The sequence below is a fragment of the Macaca thibetana genome, chromosome 17 (assembly GCF_024542745.1).
Source record: "Macaca thibetana thibetana isolate TM-01 chromosome 17, ASM2454274v1, whole genome shotgun sequence".
In the NCBI taxonomy this organism is placed as follows: Eukaryota; Metazoa; Chordata; class Mammalia; order Primates; family Cercopithecidae; genus Macaca; species Macaca thibetana.
In genome coordinates, this window is record NC_065594.1 from 1,392,571 (window position 1) to 1,411,897 (window position 19,327).

Here is a 19,327-nt window from a genome sequence, read left to right on the forward strand (position 1 = left end):
CCGTGCATCCCATGTATGGCGATCTCAGTGCTGAGATCACCTGTCCTCGGCCGTGAACTGAATCATGTCCTAGTGCTGTATCCGACTTCATAGCTTTCCAGGGGAAAAGACTAGGAGATCTGTGACATGACTAGGTCACATAAGCTGTGCTGCACACACTTTACCCTACACGAAGTTGCCCTGGGCCTTGACCTATAGTTCTAAACGTCATCTATAAACCTTTTGGTAAGGTGCTGCCTGAGAACTGCTTTGTTTTTCAGAGGGATCATTGCTCAGGCTTTTTTCCCCAATAACTTGAACTATTTGGCGATTCCTGTTTGGTTTGTATCTTAGACAGCCCTGCCTTCCTGATGAACAGTCGGTCACCTTCTCACGTGTTCCTGACACTGTTCACATCTGTAGCTGGAGTCCTGCTGTCTCCTTTACTGCTCCTGACCTGCACTGCAAACTCAGATCTCCCTGTTCCCCCGGAAAGCTATGAAATCAGATATACTGTATGATTCAATTTAGTTGAAAAAGTCCAATCTCGGCCCTCACTTAGCTAGAAAACCACAAATATCTACTGTCTTTTAAAGTTTTGAGACTTGAGACATAAAAGGAAACAGACCAACATCATAGAGTTTTATTGACAAAACCATAGGAAAATGCAGTTTTAGGATGTAAAGTAAAAATGGTTCTCTGAAATATCTACACAAACGTGAATGCTGAAAAGTTTTCATTAAAATCGTATTTCATACAATTATAAACTAATGAGGAACAAAACAATTGTCACCTTCTCCATAACCCAGCCTGAGCTCGACTGACGCTTGCCTTGAGCAGCAGAACTCTTCCCAGACAAGACGGCGGCTCCCACACAGCAGCCAGGCTTCGCTGTTACCTAAGCTCCATCTTCCCAGTTGGTGTTCAAAACTAGGGCACAAGATCTGGCTTTTCAAAAAAAACGTAGAGACTCCCAAGAAACTTTTTTTTTTTTTTTTTTTTTTTTTGAGACAAGGTCTCATTCTGTCACCCAGGCTGGAGTGCAGTAGCCTTTGATGGCTCCCTGCAGCCTTGACCTCCCCGGCTCAAGCAATCCTTTCACCTCAGTCTCCGAGTATCTGGGACCACAGGCGTGTTCCACCCCGTGTTACCCAGGCTGGTCTCGAACTCCTGGGCCTAAGCAATCCTCCAGCCTCAGCCTCCAAAGCACTGGGATTATAGGTGTGAGCCTGTAATATTCTTTAGGCCTCATAGTGTACAAGTGACTACAGCACATTTACAAGTGACTGCCATCTCCAGAATGTGTGGCCACTGTCTACTAGAAAAAGATCAGGCCCCCCAACCCTTTCAGGGGCAGCAAACCCACACTTTATTTGGTGCTTGGGTAACTTGAATATAACATGGCTCCCCTTGCTGTAAGCAAATGCTTTAGAGCTGAACTTTTTCTTTTTCTTTTTTTTTAAAGCACAAGTTCACCAGGGCTAGTAGAAATTTCAAGGAGAATCACTTGAACCCAGGAGGCGGAGGTTGCAGTGAGCTGAGATCGTGCCATTGCACTCCAGCCTGGGCAACAAGAGCAAAACTCCGTCTCCAGAAAAAAGAAAGTAAGTCTTTAATTTTCTTAAATAATCCTCATATGTACTATCCACATTGTGGAAAAACTGAAATACGCAGTCTGGACACTGCACTGAGATTCCAGCATACTGGCACAGACACAGCTATGTCGCGTCTTACAGACTACAACAGACAACAGGCTTAACTGCAAGAGGTTTACAGACAAAACTTGACATAGATGTGCTAGGAGAATTCCAAACTGCTGTCAGAGAGAGTGTAGGAATGGGTCTGAAGAGAACTCCACCCAATCCCTGCTGTTCGGTCACTGCAGCTGCACTCTGTATGCACCTATTAGCAACTTAACCTGTTGAAAGAAAAGAATGCAGCTGTCAGTACAGATCCAGATTTCCCCTTTCTTACAAGAAAAAAACCACACATGGCCAAGATCTGCTTCTATTATTTGGCAGTATTTTCAAGTTGCTTATCAATTTACATTGTTAGATCATTGCCATTTTAATTCAAGAAATAATTCCAAGTGCTATTAATGTTATATTACTGTTTTATTAGAGAGACTATTTTGTCCAGCTTCCTTTCATACAAGAGGTTAGGGACCGGCCTAAAGACATATATTTGGCAATTCCATACCAAGGCCTAGAACATGATTCAGATGGTTCCCTCCTCTACAGAGGCGTTCTTCTCAGCTGCAACCAAGTCCTTTTCCTGCCGCATTATTATGTCTAACACACTAGATTGAGAGAGGGTGCACCGAGCATCACTACCCTAGGGAGTGCGTCTCTCTAGGACAGGTACACCAGGATTCTTGGAATTTTTTTCTAATGCTGATAAAGTAATCTGGAGTAACAACTTGAGTACTGACACTACATATGAAGAAAGGATTGTCACCTTGGCAGAGGGTGCTTCTGTCAACCTTATGAAGAGTTTATTGGGACCTGCAATAGGGCTGAATGAGTAAACAAAATGACTGTCCTACAATGGAAAGAGAAAAAAAAATCAGTGCTTTTTCAAACTTACACCAGAAACTATTACAACAGCAATGATGTAAAAGAATCATAAATAAGTTTTGTTTTTTATTTCATAAGTCAAGATGCTGTGGAGGAGGCCAATCGCTTGAGCCCATAAGTTTGAGACTAGCCTGACCAACACGGTGAAACCCCATCTCTACAAAAAATACAAAAAATTAGCCAGATGTGGTGACACGTGCATCTGTAGTCCCAGGTAGTTAGGAGGCTGAGGCGGGAGGATTGCTTGTGCCTGGGAAGTCAAGGCCCCAGTGAGCTGTGATCCGCGCCACTGCACTCCAGCCTGGTCAACAGAGTGAGACCCTGTCTCAAAAAAAAAAGGTGACTTACTTTTCCCTTGATTTATTAAAAATATACAAATGACAAAATCAGTCCAGGAAACTGGATTAGAATGCACCCAGCAATATACAGTACAAGTGTTAAAAATGGCTATATCTAGGGAATTTTGCTTAATTCAGTCCAAGGAAAGAATTCTAAAAGTGGCAAAGTATATACAAAGAATCTTTGAGATCATTAAGAATTTACATTCAGAACAATGCTAGCCCTAAGACAGTATGGTAAGCACAATTTAAGGCAAAAAAACAGGAAAAATTCCTACTGACAAAATTTAGGATAATTACGGATATTGCCTCATTCCCAACCACTATTATTGGATTATTTTCTGAATGATTATATTAAGACACAGGAATTTAAAATGAAGTCACGTATGCTTTTGATTAGAAGAATTTACTTTTCAATAGTGAAATACAGAGTATCTTACCAGAAAAACAGGAAGTTGAAATTTATCATTCAGAACTACAGCTTGTACACTACATGGTCCACAGAGCCGAGCAATAACTTCTTTACCCAAAAAGTTTGCATGGAAGATAAACAGCAGGATGCCAGAGCCTGAAAATGGGAGATGTGTGTGAATTACTTCAAATGCAACCTTCAGCCCCCAGAGAGAGGAACACTCAACGCCAGATGGAAGCAGGCCCCTGAGCTGGACCTGGTCAGACAGGCATCACCCACTCCGCCTGGAGGCTCAGAGGAGGTTGGCCCTCTCAAAGCTTGTGTCACCTGGCATTTTTCAACCCACAGAACTCTTTTTACCTTTTGCCCAAGTAATCTCTACTGACAGTTCCTGGAAAAGACTTAAGTATGATTTTCTACACTGAAGTTATTAAACTGGTATTTTAAACATGACTGCTGAATGTGCACATGTCCCAGGGACATTCCTGTGGTGGGCTCCTTTGGGTGTGGGTCTGAGTGGTTTTCCATTTTCTTCCACATACCCTTTTGCCCCTTCCAATTTTTCTGATTAATACATACCCAAAATTGGCCAGGCATGGTGGCTCATGTCTGTAATCCCAGCACTTTGGGAGGCAGAGGCGGGCAGATCACTTGAGGCCAGGAGTTCAAGACCAGCCTGGCCAACATAGTGAAACCCCCGTCTCTACTAAGAATACAAAAATTAGTTGGGTGTGGTGGCGGGCACCTGTAATTCCAGCTACTCAAGAGGTTGAGGCAGGAAAATTGCTTGAACCCGGGAGGTGGAGGTTGCAGTGAGCCGAGATCGCACCACTGCACTCCAGCCTGGGGAACAGTGTGAGATTCCTTCTCAAAAAAAAAAAAAAAAAAAAAAAAAAAAGGCTGGTGGATGCAGACATTATACAAATGCTGAGAAAACTGCAAGTCCAGCAGTTGTAGCTGTCAGTGGGTGCTCAGGTTCACCAGGGCCAGCTCAGGGCATCGCTCGCTGGCGCTCACACCTGGCAATGCAGATGGTCCACCTAAATAATCAAAACTATAAATTATTGAACAGGCACGGTGGCTCACGCCTGTAATCCCAGCACTTTGGGAGGCTGAGGCAGGCAGATCACTTGAGGTCAGGAATTTGAGTCCAGCCTGGCCAACATGACCCCATCTCTACTAAAAATACAAAAATTGGCTGGGTGTGGCAGTGGGCGACTGTAGTTCCAGCTACTCCAGAGGCTGAGGCAGAAGAATCACTTGAACCCAGAAGGCAGAGGTTGCAATGAGCCAAGATGATGCCACTGCACTGCAGCCTGGGTGACACAGGGAGACTCCCTCTCAAAACAGCAGCAACAACAAAACCTGATAAATTATGATTCCACAATGTCAAGTTCTCTCAACACTAAGATACTACAAATGGCTCTTTCAGGGGCAGGGCTATATGTTCTTAAATATGTTTTCCAGGAATGAATACTAAATTGTGTTATAAGTATGAACTTGCAATAAAATAAAATATGATTTAGAATTTATTTGAAAAAGAATGAACTTGAATAAACTGGTAAATATCGACAACCAACAACAGAGTATTAGTCAGTGCTAAACAGAAACTCACTATCAAGACATGGAAGGAATCTGGGATGCCTACTGCTAAATGAAAGAGGCCACTTAACAAAACGGGGAACGGGTTTCTAAGCAAAAAAAGCCAGAGCCCAGCTGCCTCCCCTCGGCAGACGTGCTGCCTGCACATCTGCCTGGCACCACGTGTAGAGAGGGCCAGCCACAGTCCTGCCTGGAGAGGGGCTGGAGCAGAGGCTAGAGAGGGAAGTGGCTTCTCCATCTCTTCCACCCGGCTTTACTACAGGGCAAGACTATTTTTTCTTTTTCAAGAAGGGCAAAGACTTTACAAACAACACAATTCAGGGAAAAAACATTCCAGGCTCAGAATCTTCATAACTCAGACACTGAATTTTAGTAAAACTCACTGAGCACCAGTGTGATTAGGAAGCCCTAACTTCAGTGCTCTAAACAGGGGTTAAAACAGGGATGGGGTGTCAGCCGGTGTCTCTTCAGAGTAGCTCTGCTGTTAACTGGTTTGCAGAATTATTACACATAACGGAATTTCCTTAAAGTTTGTTCAAAGAACGGATTCTGTCTAACAATCTGTTACTATCGTGTCACGTTTCACACAGGAAAGTGTGAAGGGAGGCACAGGCTTACCTTCTGGTATGTTCTGTGGGGGTTTGTAATTGAAATCTGTTGAAAAATCTGGCCCCTCACAGAGTCGATGACATGCGATTGGAAACACTGGTTCCAGCAGAGCAAGGCGAGCTTCGAAGTAATCCTTTATTGTCTCTTCTGCTACTCTTGAAAGTCTAAGAAAAAAGAGTAGTACACGTTGTTAACATTAATGTAGAAAAGAACCACAAGCCTGTCGAAAACCAGTGAGGCCTTCCCAGGCCAACCTTCCAAAAAAGAGCTGCAGCTCTGCCTGCCTCCTTCCCAGCTCGACTTCCACCCGGCGGCACCCGACAACCTGTGTGTCTGTCTGGTCCATCTCAGTGGAACTGAAGTTCTAAGAGGGCAAGTCTCTTCCCCCACTGCCGTTTCCATCTCCCCAGTCTTTAGAACAGTGCCTGGCACAAAGTCTATGCTTGATACATAGTTGTCTAATGAATCAGTGGAAAATCAGAAAGGGGAAGCCCTCAGTCCTGGGCAAATCAGGAAAGTGGGTCACTCTACTTCCTGGATCTATGCAGACACCCCGTGTGACCAGAGGAGTCGGGACTGCAGCCATCAGCAGCACCGCGTGCAACAGGCGCAGTCCCAGAGGCCCACCCGAGACCTGTGACATAAACGCCGCCTTGAGTTCGCTACTGTCTGGTATGTGCGAGTTTGTGATGTGTGTTGCCAAAAGAGTTCTGAAGTGATAGAAATACTAAATTGTTGTAAGTATGAACTTGCAATAAAATAAAATATGATTTAGAATTTATTTGAAAAAGAATGAACTTGAATAAACTGGTAAATATTGACAAGCAACAACAGAATATTAGTCAGTGCTAAACAGAAACGCCATATCAAGACATGGAAGGAATCTGGGATGCCTACTGCTAAACGAAAGAGGCCAACCTGAAAAGGCCAAATAATGTGTGATTCCAACTGTTCTGGAAAGGGCAAAATATGAAGGCAGTAAAATTACTGGTGGTTGTCAGGGGCTGGGGGAGGGAGGGATGAAGAGGTGGAAAACAGGCTTATTCTGGCAGTGAAACTATTCTGACACTGTGATGAGGGACGGATGCATGAAGTCTCTGTCCAGATCCACAGAATGTAACACTACGAGTGAGCCCTGATGTCAGTGCTGCGCTCCGGGGGTTACGCAATGTCCCTGTAGGTTCCTCGGCTGTAGTAATGTGCCGTGGAGGGCGACTGGGATCTCGACAGTTGGGGAGGATGGCGGTGGGGAGGCTTGGAAATCTGTACCTTCCACTCAACTTTGCTGTGCTTAAAAGTGTTGCAAAAAATAAGGTCTATTAAAAAGAAAGACGAACGTTTAAAGTTTCTTTTTTTTGGTGGGGGTACAGAGTCTTGCTCTGTCACCCGGGCTGCAGTGCAATGGTGTGATCTTGGTTCACTGCAACCTCTCCCTCCCGGGTTCAAGCAATTCTCCTGCCTCAGCCTCCTGAGTAGCTGGGATTACAGGTGCCCGCCACCACGCCTGGCTAATTTTTTTTTTTTAGTAGAGACAGGGTTTCACCATGTTGGCCAGGCTGGTCTCAAACTCCTGACCTCAGGTGATCCACCCGCCTCGGCCTTCCAAAGTACTAGGATTACAAGCGTGAGCCACTGTGTCCGGCCAAGTTTAAATGTTTTTAAGAAAACCTTTGCTAACCAAATTAAGAGCATACTTAATATTTAAGGAAAATACTCCCAGATAGGCCAGTGTTAAGTTTGAAATTTTCTGAGTTAAATAACTTACAGAAAAATAATTCATATGCCATTTATTAAATCTGTGATTTACTGGAAACAAAACCATCAGGACTTGTGCTGGATGTTTTTCTGAGCAGTTATGCAGAGGCCGCTCCAATGATAATGTGTCCACACGAACAGCGTATGATATGGGACTCAACATGGCACAGTCGCTTGCCACTTACGTCTCTAAATGGCTCTTCAGCAAGTCGTACACAAGCACGTTGTTAGACTGCTTCGCGAAGTGCAGGGCACTGTTCTGGTGCTTTGACAAAATGTTGCAGTCAGCTCCACATTCAATCACAAGTCGTACAATGTCTGAATTTCCTCTTTTACAGGCCTGCGTCAGGTGAAAAGGAGGAACAATTACTCAGCTGTAACCTGTGGTAACTCCCCATGGGTGCTGGTCCCTTCTCCATACATGCCTGGGCTCTGTGAAGAGGGCACAGGCCACGTTGCTTAAATGCAAGTGGGGAGTATCTTTGACTCAGGGGCCAACACAGAAATCTGTGTGCTACGTTCAGGTTAATTTCTTCAGTGAGTTTTCAGGAAATGGGCAACTTCAAAAAGGATGCTTCAGTCCCAAGACAGAACAGACACCAGGCCCTGCCTCTGCTGCCCTCTGTCCATGCTATGCTGTCCCTGCGAGCCAGCCCCTCGGCAGAGGCACCGAGATACACAAGCCTGGCCCTCACTATAGACAGCTTTGTCTCGGGAATCTCAAAAACACCTCTCAGGACCACAAAATAACCTCAAAATGTCCCCAGCTGCTGCTTTAAAGGAGATGACCCAAGCACAGATAGGAATCTGAATTTGCAAACCTACGGTGCAGCTGTGGCACAGACCGTTTCCTTGTCTGTCACTCACTAGCCACGTGACTGCAGATAAGTCCTGTAATTCTTCTGAGTCTCCCGTTTCCATTTGTGAAAAGCGGATGGGGTCCCTGTGCCGCCCCCTACCCTGTGAGGCAGATGCTGGGGCAGCAGCGTCACTGTACAGAGTGGCCTCCAGGAGCAGCGGCGCTCCACCACACTACCCGTCCACCACGATGCCCGTCCACCCTCTGCCCATCCGCCACGCTACCCGTCCACCACACTGCCCGTCCGCCACGCTACCTGTCTACCCGCCCACCACGCTGCCCGCCCGCCACACTGCCCGGACAACGGTGTCAGCCAGCGCTTCCAGCAGGGGCGGCTCTGCCGTCAGATCAGCGGAGCCTGGGCAATGCCTGAGACCTTTCGGGTCACGCCGGGTGTCCACTGCAGAGGTGAGGGACACCATCCAGGACAGGCTCGGGACAGACCGAGTGGCCCACACTGCAGCCACGGGGAGGGTGAGGCCCTGCTGGGACCGACAGAGCCTGCAGCGACAGGTGAGGGCAGTCCCCCTGCACCCGCCCACTCTGGTAAAGGACCCATGTTCTACACTTTCTCCTCCGATGAAAGGGTTTTAATTTCTGAAAATCACTATGTTTATATCTTCTCATTCTAAAACTCAAAAGAACTTCAACATGCTAAATCCTGAAAGCAATTAAAATACAGCTTTTCAGGAACAAATACTTAAATAAACCTCATGGCAGATAAAGGCAGTCTATTGAATTCAGACCCAGTGAAGTAAGTGCCACGTGTCCTCTCAGGGAAGAAACGCCACGTCCTCCCCGACCCACTCCAGAGCCCTCTCCCCTCTGCACCCCACTCCCAGCTCAACACAGACACCTCAGCACGGCTTCAGCCCTGAGGTGCTGACCCGGGGCTCCCACTTGCCTTCTGCCTGGTGCTGGGGGAGGCGCTGCCAGCCTGAGGACCACTTCCTCCTCTGCTTCTCCCCACGCAGCTTCTTTCCTTCTACGGCCCTTTTCTCCTTTCCACTTCCCCATGGATGACCCTACTCTCAACCTATGGCTACAGTCACTGTCGCAGAGCTGGACAGCAGCAAACCTGAATCTCCAGCCCACACCCTCTCCTGAGCCTAGATTCCCCAGTGAAATGTGCAGAGGTGACATCTACACGACCCAATACCCAACTCCCTCCATCTGTGCCACCTGGGCCCCCAACTTAGGAAATGGGGTGACCAGGCGTCCCCTCCAGTTACCAAGCTCTGTGAATTGTACCTCTTACCAAGTGGCCAGCTCACCCACTCCATCCCTCCTGCCATGACCCAGGTACAGACTTCTGTTATTTCACATAACCTGGAGACACAACAAGTCTGCAAACTATCCTCCTCCCAATCTATGCCCCTTCTGTACTACGAAGCATTAAAACACACAAATGAAAACCCTCTAATCTGATTCTACCCTTCTTCAGCTTCAACCTTGCTGTGGCTCCCCAGGGCCCTCTGGACGAACTCCCTAAGGCTTCGCATGAGCAGGCTTCTGTGCCCGCCCACCTCTCTCATGCTCTAGATGCATCTGCATGGCTGCAGTTCAGGGTGCACCGGGTCATCTGTCACTAAGATGATGCTTTGAGAGGCCACCACTGCTCCACATGAGACAACCACAGTCCTAGCTACTCGGGAGGCTGAGGTGAGAGGCACTTGAGCTCGGGAAGCCGAGGCTGCAGTGAGTCATGATGGTGCCACTGTACTCCAGCCTGGGCAACAGGAGGAGACTGTTTATGGGCCTCGTGCGGCAGGAGGACAAGAGACAGGTGGTCCGGGCCATCAGAAGACGGTTCACGGTGAGACTGGATGCCAGGTGCCCTGCAGACCCAGGGCCTGGCTGTGCTCTTTTGCTTACTGGGGACAGAGGCTGGAATGGGCGCTGTGGGCAGGCTCCTGCTGGGCTCAATGGCTTACATGGAGCCAAGCATCCCAGGGAGGAAAGAGGACAGGTGCCCACAGGGAGCTGAGCTGGCCACTGCTGGCTGGGTGTCTGGACCTGCTATATCCTAATAGCATCCTGGGCCAGGAACCCACAATTGCTGCAGAGGAACCAACCAGACCGTGCAGTGTCCCCTAAGACAAATGCCAAACGGTCGACCTTTCTTTCAAAACCTGTCTGCAAACCACGTTCCGGAACACAGGAACAAGCCCGAGGCGACAAATTCACCAACATCAAATGAGGAACACAGAGTGCACGAGGAGCTCCGTCCCACGCCCAAGCCTGCTCCTTCCAGGCCGGCAGCCTCCCTGCTGCTCCAGCTGCAGCCAGAGTGCTCCCTCCCTGCTGACTTGACTGCCATTTAGGATACAGTGTGGCACCTGCCTCATCCACCCTACAGATTGCCAGGGTCCCCAAGGCCCAGCTCGGAGCACTTCCCTGTGACCTCATGGCTCTCTGTGCTGTTCTGATCACACCACTGCCCGCTCTGAGCTCACTGCTGCCCTGCCAGCCCGCTTCTCCTCCTCCCCTGCAAGTGGCTGGACTCCAGGACTGTCTTGGTACCCACTCTGTTATCAGGCCCCAGCACAGCGCCGGGCAGTGGCAGATGCTAACACAAGCACCTGCCAAGGTAATGAAGAAGGAACAACCCACAGGAGGGATTTACCTTCATCAGTGCGGTCTCACCATTGCTCTGCTGGACGTTGACAAAAGCTCCCGCTTCCAAAAGAATAGCCACTGTTGTTAAAAAGTTCTATGAAAAGAAAAACAAGCAAATTTAATTCCCCAAATTATTTAAAAGACAGTTTTCAGATATTTTGAAATTCTTAGGTCATCAGGAAAAGTACCCAGCAGGTTCTATCACAAGTGGTTGTGGGTCACACACAGCCTTGCTGTGGGGCCGCGGGGGTGAGCCCTGCCCCACAGAGGCCCAGATTTCGCCACTCACTGTGCTGCCAGCAACTGCTACCTAAACGGAACCGCTAGCTCCCACCTAAGAACCTCTACGTATAAATCCTTTAAAAAGATAATATATGGGAACATTTCAATTAAATTATTAACCAAAAGGAATACTAATACCATTCGAAAAAGTTTTAAATTATTTAAGATGAAAATTAATATTAGTACTTTAATCAAGTATTTTAATATAAATTACTTCTAACGAGACAAATCACATTTTGAAATGTGATTACAATGCACTACTGATGATAAATCCATTCATTACATGTCACAGATCAACTGAAACATGAAGTTAAAAAGTTCCTCCAGCTGGGGGCGGCGGCTCATGCCTGTAATCCCAGCACTTCAACCGAGGCGGGAGGATTCCTTGAGCCCAGGCTGGGCAACACAGTGAGACCATGTCTCTACAAACATTTTTAAAACTAGCCAGGTGTGATGGCACACACGGGCCCAGCGACTCGGGAGGCTGAGGCAGGAGGACTGCTTGAGACCAGGAGTTCCCAGCCACAGTGAGTTATGATGGTGCCATTGCACTCCCCTCTGTGCCACAGATGGAGACCTTATTTCTTTTTTTTTTCTTTTTTTTTTTTTTTTTGAGACGGAGTCTCGCTCTGTCACCCGGGCTGGAGTGCAGTGGCCGGATCTCAGCTCACTGCAAGCTCCGCCTCCCGGGTTCAGGCCATTCTCCTGCCTCAGCCTCCCGAGTAGCTGGGACTACAGGCGCCCGCCACCTCGCCCGGCTAATTTTTTGTATTTTTTTTAGTAGAGATGGGGTTTCACTGTGTTAGCCAGGATGGTCTCGATTTCCTGACCTCGTGATCCGCCCGTCTCGGCCTCCGAAAGTGCTGGGATTACAGGCTTGAGCCACCGCGCCCGGCCGAGACCTTATTTCTAAAACGAATTTTTTAAAAAGCTATGGGACCATGTGATGGCTGAGCACGGTGGCTCACACCTATAATCCCAGCACTTAGGGAGGCCAAGGCAGGAGGATCGCGAGGGCAGGAAATCAAGACTATCCTGGCTAACATGGAGAAACCCTGTCTCTACTAAAAATACAAAAAACTAGCCGGGCGAGGTGGCGGGCGCCTGTAGTCCCAGCTACTCAGGAGGCTGAGGCAGGAGAATGGCGTGAACCCGGGAGGCGGAGCTTGCAGTGAGCCGAGATCCCGCCACTCGCTCCGGCGGCCTGGGCCACAGAGCGAGCCTCCGTCTCAAAAAAAGGAAAGTGTTATTTCATAATATAATATGACAATAATAAAATACTATTAGAAAGTAGAACTGGAGCAGACGAGGCGCAGAGGCTCACTCCTGTAATACTAGCACTTTGGGAGGCCAAGGCGGGTGGGTCACTTGAGGTCAGGAGTTCGAAACCAGCCTGGCCAATATGGCAACACTGTCTCTACTAAAAATACAAATATTAGCTGGGCGTGGTGGTGGGCACCTATAATCCCAGCTACTAGGGAGGCTGAAGCAGGAGAACTGCTGGAACCCGGGGGGCAGAGGTTGCAGTGAGCTGAGATCGTGCCACTGCACTCCAGCCTGGGGGACAGAGCAAGACTCTGTCTTTAAAAAAAAAAAAAAAGCTATGTGGCCGTGTGATTGCTGTATTTCACTACCAAAGAGGTCCTCTCAGTCCATCGGCAGGAATGAAAGCTCTGAAACGGATGCACGAGAAGCCACAAACCTTCTCTGCGGCATGAATGAGGGCGGTGGTCCCGTTTTTCTGCCGACCGTTCACTTTCGCGCCTTTTGTTATGAGGAGTCGCAGGAGGTCGTCCTGCCCTCCCGCGGCGGCAAGCATCACCAGTGTCATTCCACTGGAATCCTGTGTTGGTTTTGTTAAATAAAAAACGTGTTAATCTTTAGAACAATTTCAGAACCAAGTCTTCTCACTTGAGATGTTTCAGTGTGATATCACTAACGGGCATTGATTTAGGCATCTACTTAGGATTTTCGCTAAAATATCCCAACCATTATAAACTAGTAGATTTTAGAATATTTTTTCACATATCCCAACCATCATAAACTAGTAGCTTTTAGAATATTTTTTCACATATAAATGTTTGCATAAAATTTTACGCTTTCCTCTATAGGCCTACCTCGTTTCACTGAGCTTTGCTTTACCGAGCTTCACAGGGACTGTGTTTTTTACAAATTGAAGGTCTGTGGCAACCCTGCCACAGGCACGTTTATTCACACCAGTACCCCACAGCATGTGCCCATTTTGTGGTGGTGTGTCAGCCATTTTTAGCAATAAAGTGTTGTAAATTAAGATATATAGTTTTTTTAAAAGATGTAATGCTATTCACAGACTACAGTAAACTACTACTGTAGTTTACTACAGTAAACCTAACTTTTATATGCACGAGGAAACCAACAAATTTGTGTGACTCGCTTTATTCCAACAGTCTGGAACCAAACCCACAATATCTCCAAGGAATGCTTGAATTTTTTTTTGTTGGTGGTGGTTTTCTTTCTTTCTTTTTTATTGAGACAGGGTGTTGTTATGTCAGCCCAGGCTGGTCTCAAACTCCTGGGCGCCTGCCTCAGCCTCGAGTAGCTGAGATTACAGGTGCACGCCACCACGCCCAGCTCTCATTTTTGTATCTTCTTTGATTTTGTTTTGTGTATGAAATCCTAAAGGTACATGAAAAGTTTGTACCATATAAAATGAACAGTGACTTTCTGGGGGGCATATGATCAAATTTTCTACCTAGAAAATCCAAAACAAGTAACTTAAAAACTAGAAGAGAATTTCATTAAATGACTGGAGTCACACATACATATGTGTACAAAGACATCCATAGCTTTACCATTGACAAGCAACCAGTTAGAAAACAAAATGTAAATGAAAAAAGACTAATGACCATAACAAAACATAAAACATACAGGCATACATCTAGAAGAAATGTGCAATGTCTATATGAATGAAAAACCCATAGAACTTTGCTTAAGGGTATAAATGAAGAGCTGAGTGATTAGAATTACCATGTTCCTGGACAGAAGATGCAAAATGTAAATAAAAATGCCAATTCTCAATCTATATTATTTCATGCAATTTTAATCAAAATCCCAATAATTTTGTGAATTGTAATCCCAAAGGATTAAACCTAAAAAATCCACAGCGAAGCTAAAAAACTAAAGAAGAAAATATGAAAATATTTTCTAAGCAAGATACCCAAAAGCCATAAATGTAAAAGATCGACAGATACAATTGCCTAAAAATAAAAATCTTCAAGCAATACAAGACTCAAAACACAAAACCTAAAATCTAGGGAGAAAGGGTCAATATACTTCCATTAAAAAATCCATACGTATCAGTATGAAACACGCCAGCTACAACAGAGAGATGGACAGTTGTTGGAAATGGGGCAAGCATCAAAGAAACACAAATGGCCATAGGAAAATGGTCTCACTCTATGCTCTCGGAATGGCAGAGGGTAAAACCACATACAAAACAGGTAGCCATAACCAAACCAAACCATCACTTTTGGGGGGGTAAGGGGGTTGGAATTAAAGGGACTATAATTGTACATTTATAGGGTTCTGCAATTTTTTAATTTTACAAAGTGAACGTGCATTACTTTTTTTTTTTTTTTTTGAGACAGAGTCTTGCTCTGTTGCCCAGGCTGGGGTGCAGTGGTACGATCTCAACTTACCACAGCCATGACCTCCCAGGCTCAGGTGATCCTCCCACCTCAGCCGCCCAAGTAACTGGGACCAAAGGCATATACCACCATGTCCAGCTAATTTTTGTATTTTTTGTAGAGTTGGGGTTTCACCATGGAGCCCAGGCTGGTCTCCAATTCCTGGGCTCAAGCAATCCTCCTGCCTCGGCCTCCCAAAGTGCTGGGATTATAGGTGTGTGCCACCACACCCAGTCTTTTGTAATTAAAATAAATGAAAAATTAATTTGAATTCTTTCAAGAGTTACTTTCCATTTTCCTTTCATGAGATTTTTCAAAGACATATTACCTCTTGGTCCAGGTTATATTCTTCATTTGAATTAAGTGCAACTTTTACAGTAATATAATCCCCATTTTTTACAGCATCCCTTAACACATCTAAAATGAAAGGAAAGATAAGTTAGATTTTATAAATCTAGATTTGTGAAAGGGATTTCAATATTTCCAAAACCACTCACTACTTGGAATTGCATCTGCTGCAGCAAAATTCTCATCTTTCCCATCAAGGTGCTTTTGGAAATCTTCTAACTTCATCCATTCCAACTGCAGGTCCATGCCCAGACTCAGAATCTGCTGCCTGCCATCTGGAACACACAATGGCCTTGTTAACATACATTTGTCTTAAGTATAAAAAACCCACAATGTTATGAAATTTGTGGTGTCTTAATCAAAGCTCTATGTATACTTTTCACACAAGTCACTGTATAATGGGGTCTTTTAATTGATAAAATCCCCGACTTTCTTTGGGAAGTAATGTGAACGATTCACACTGAGAAGCCATGGTACTCCGAAGGCATGAAGATAAATAGGTAACCTGTCATTGTAAAATAGCGAAGGAGGAATTTTAAGACTAAGTAGCTCAAAGGAAGGAGGGATCAGGGATCTGGTAAGAGGAAATACAATCCTAATGTGACTTTTCTCCCTTACACCATTCTTCTTGGACATACGCTGCTTCCCATCATGTACAGATAAAGCTGTTCTCGTGTGTGAGCTACCCCAGCATGTGAGTCAAAGGCACTGCTTATGGATCCTTCCAGATTCACTCGGGCCCCTACATCTGGAAGCCTTCTGCTCCCACAGTGCCCTGGCCCACACCCAGCTCCCTGTGAGGTACTGCTAGAGTCTTCTCCGACAGGACCCACAGGCACGGGAACATCAAGGACGTTGTGTTCAGCCTTTATCACCACAGCAATCACAGACTTCAGTGCAGCTCGTCTGGGAGTAATTCACAATGGTTGTTTTACAAGTGAAAAACAGAAATACTTGGTGGTAAGAGTTAAAGGATTTTCACCTGAAACCAATTCCTCAAACTATATAGATGACATTAAGCAGATGGCCTTACCACAGAAATAAAGTCTGTAAAACATATGCAATAAAGAAGAACTTTTCCAAAGCCCTCAACTCAAACTAACACTTCTGGGGGCGCGCCCAAGATGGCCGAATAGGAACAGCTCCAGCCTCCAGCTCCCAGCGTGATCAAGTGGGCTTCATCCCTGGGATGCAAGGCTGGTTCAACATACACAAATCAATAAACGTAATCCAGCATATAAACAGAACCAAAGACAAAATCCACATGATTATCTCAATAGATGCAGAAAAGGCCTTTGACAAAATTCAACAGCCCTTCATGCTAAAAACTCTCAATAAATTCAGTATTGATGGAATGTATCTCCAAATAATAAGAGCTATTTATGACAAACCGACAGCCAATATCATACTGAATGGGCAAAAACTGGAAACATTCCCTTTGAAATCTGGCACAAGACAGGGATGCCCTCTCTCACTACTCCTATTCAACATAGTGTTGGAAGTTCTGGCTAGGGCAATTAGGCAAGAGAAAGAAATCAAGGGTATTCAGTTAGGAAAAGAAGTCAAATTGTCCCTGTTTGCAGATGACATGATTGTATATTTAGGAAAACCCCATCATCTCAGCCCAAAATCTCCTTAAGCTGATAAGCAACTTCAGCAAAGTCTCAGGATACAAAATCAATGTGCAAAAATCACAAGCATTCTTATACACCAGTAACAGACAGAGAGCCAAATCATGAATGAACTCCCATTCACAATAGCTTCAAAGAGAATAAAATATCTAGTTTTATTAGACTAACCTCTCTGGTTTATTAGATCCTAGTTATAAACATGTATGTACACTTTTTAGTACTCCTCCCCACCACTACTGTAGTCTTTATTCTTCTTCTCGACCAGTTCCAATGTCCTCAGGACAGCATTTACAGTATAATCTTATTTAGTGTTATTTGCTACAACATTAAAAGGATAAAATACAAATAAGTTTATATTTGATAATTTCCTGAAAGAAATCTATTAAATAGTAAGATATAAAATGGGGCTGCCAGGTAGGAGTAGGTAAGGTAGAAAATCAGAAATCTTTTAATTCCATACGTGCTGAGAACATTATAGGAACTCAGAAAAATTGTTTGATCCATTGAGAAGTCACAGAATGACCCGTCTTCAATATAAAATGTTATTCAGGAGATCCAAATAAACTCTTTACTCCATTATTTTTTTATCTTGAGATCAGAAATATAGACAGAGAAGAGTACAGTAAAATAATACGGTGCACTATCTTGAAAAATTCTGCAAAATGATTCCAGACTCACCCGAATTCTCATCTGCTTGGCACACGCTGTCTGAACCCTCTTGATCACCTTCTGCAGCAATGTATGCCCAAGTGTCCGTTTCGTCTCGGGTGTTCCTCCTCTCTTTAAGTGACTGTTTGTTTTCCTTGGTTTTGTGATCGTCTATGGTTTTAAAATCCAGTGGTATTTCTTCCCTTTTCCGATTATTCTCAGAAACATCATTTTTTTCTTCTGGAGTTAATTTAAATAAATCAAATGCATTTCTGATTTCCTTAAGTGCTAATGAAAAAATTAAAAGATAGTTAAGTATGAGTCACAAATTTGTTACATTCAAAAGAAAATCTAAGTTAGTGTTAAAGCAACAAGATATTTTCTTTTTACTAACATCCACCTAGCTTATAAAGCCTGGTCTGATTTACTGTCAAAGCCAAAAAATCGTTTCAGCTGGTCTTTCTACTGGCTGCTCAATATTCAGAAAGGATGTGCAGTGTGAATGGCTGTTAAGCAGATGTTCTGAACTACTCACCTGCAGTTGTGACAAAGGCCTACTGAAGGCGGTGAGTCTCAGTGATCCAAGTCACACCAGCACCTTTCCCACAGCTAAAGACATCAGACTGTCTATAGCTGGATCCTGAGGCTTGCACCAAAATGGTTTCTGGTGGCAAGTGAGGGAAACAGCAGGGTGCCAGAGCACTGCCCGTGTACCTGGTAAAACTGTACCTGATGCTACCAGCTTTTAACTAAAGAAAGTGGGAAGAAAACGGGCAGACACTAGACCTGACATTAGAAATAACTCCAAGAAGAAGAGAATTAGGATGAATTCTATTATAAACTCTAGGTACACAGCAGACAGGTTTTGTTATCAGGGAATATTGAAAACTGGACTCTAGTGAGTACCCTTATGAATGGGACAAACAGTCGTTCCATTTAAGGCTATATGTTCACAGTAAAAATGTATCTAAAACTGACATACAAGATACTAGGAGGAAAAAAGGTTAAGAAGGCCAGGTCCAGTTTTACAGCATTTTGAACCTCTAGTTATTGACGAACAGAAGGCATTTAAGATTTTTGTTTTGCTTTGAACAGCAATCTTACAGCCACTTTACGTGTGACCCACTGAAACAAAGCCACTGCTCCTGCCACTTCATTCACCTGCTTCCCTGCCAAAACCAGCCTAGGCTTAGGAAAAACTTACTTTTAATATTACTTCAGTTACATTCAGCTTTCAGTAAGAAAACCCAAGGAAAATCATTCATCTCTTAGAACCACTGTTTGCCAGAAAACATGTGTTCCAAGTACTTTTGCTACAGAAACTAAATATTTATCTGCTAGGGTTTATTCAAACACTGTAATGGTGTTTTTTTGTTTGTTTTTAAGAAATATAAAGTATTTGTTCCAATATTGATATATATTATGGATTTTCTATTATGGTCTATCTTGAAGTGATCCAAAATGCATATTCAATATTATATTTTACACAAATGACACAGACTTACTTATAATGAATATATTAAAAGGTGTGTTTTAAAATTTAGCATCTGCTATAAAAAACACATTTATTTTTCTGCCATAACTGATTTCCTGTCTCAGTAATTCTAATCTGATCCCTCATCATATTAAAAAGGAAAAACAAGGTGAAAATAACGGAAAAAAATTATATGAATTTTTACATAATAAATGTAATAAATGTAACTGGTTAATTATTTGTATATCAGACAGCAATGTAAATGGCAAAACGTTAACATTTACACTCACTCTTTAATCCTTTTGGCTCTTTTCTGCCTTTTTCTTCCTTGTCAGAATCGTGCCTTTTCTGATATTTTTCTTTGGATTCAGTTTTTTTGGTCTCTTTGTCCTGAAAATGACATGATATCCAAACAAGAATGGATAAAGAGTTGACGCTGTGTATTTATTTGAGAACCGGAAAATACAGGTTTGTGGCTTCAGGGAACCACCCTTGTGTACTGTGGTACATGATCACTGATCATTAAATCC

General features: G+C 44.4%; 1 protein-coding gene and 1 long non-coding RNA gene across 4 annotated transcripts in view; one reads left to right on the forward strand and one right to left on the reverse strand.

Moving 5' to 3' along the window:
- Positions 1–1,368: 1,368 nt before the first annotated feature.
- On the forward strand, positions 1,369–6,846 carry LOC126940535 (uncharacterized). Its single transcript, XR_007720790.1, has 2 exons — positions 1,369–1,583; positions 6,065–6,846. It is a non-coding gene; the product is annotated as an uncharacterized LOC126940535 (long non-coding RNA).
- Positions 1,735–19,327, reverse strand: part of MPHOSPH8 (M-phase phosphoprotein 8) — a 35,079-nt gene continuing 17,486 nt past the window's right edge. Inside the window, exons 4-14 of one of the 3 annotated variants that reach the window (XM_050766482.1) lie at positions 19,088–19,187; positions 17,354–17,611; positions 15,194–15,319; positions 15,025–15,113; positions 12,734–12,874; positions 10,757–10,843; positions 7,457–7,611; positions 5,526–5,680; positions 3,334–3,461; positions 2,437–2,520; positions 1,735–1,897 (exon numbers count right to left, since the gene is read on the reverse strand). In XM_050766482.1, the coding sequence (XP_050622439.1) occupies positions 1,856–1,897; positions 2,437–2,520; positions 3,334–3,461; positions 5,526–5,680; positions 7,457–7,611; positions 10,757–10,843; positions 12,734–12,874; positions 15,025–15,113; positions 15,194–15,319; positions 17,354–17,611; positions 19,088–19,187 (1,365 nt within the window). In that variant the 3' untranslated portion in view covers positions 1,735–1,855. Of the gene's footprint in view, positions 2,521–3,333; positions 3,462–5,525; positions 5,681–7,456; positions 7,612–10,756; positions 10,844–12,733; positions 12,875–15,024; positions 15,114–15,193; positions 15,320–17,353; positions 17,612–19,087; positions 19,188–19,327 lie in introns of all 3 variants that reach the window. The other 2 variants (XM_050766483.1, XM_050766481.1) reach the window with 2 other exon arrangements.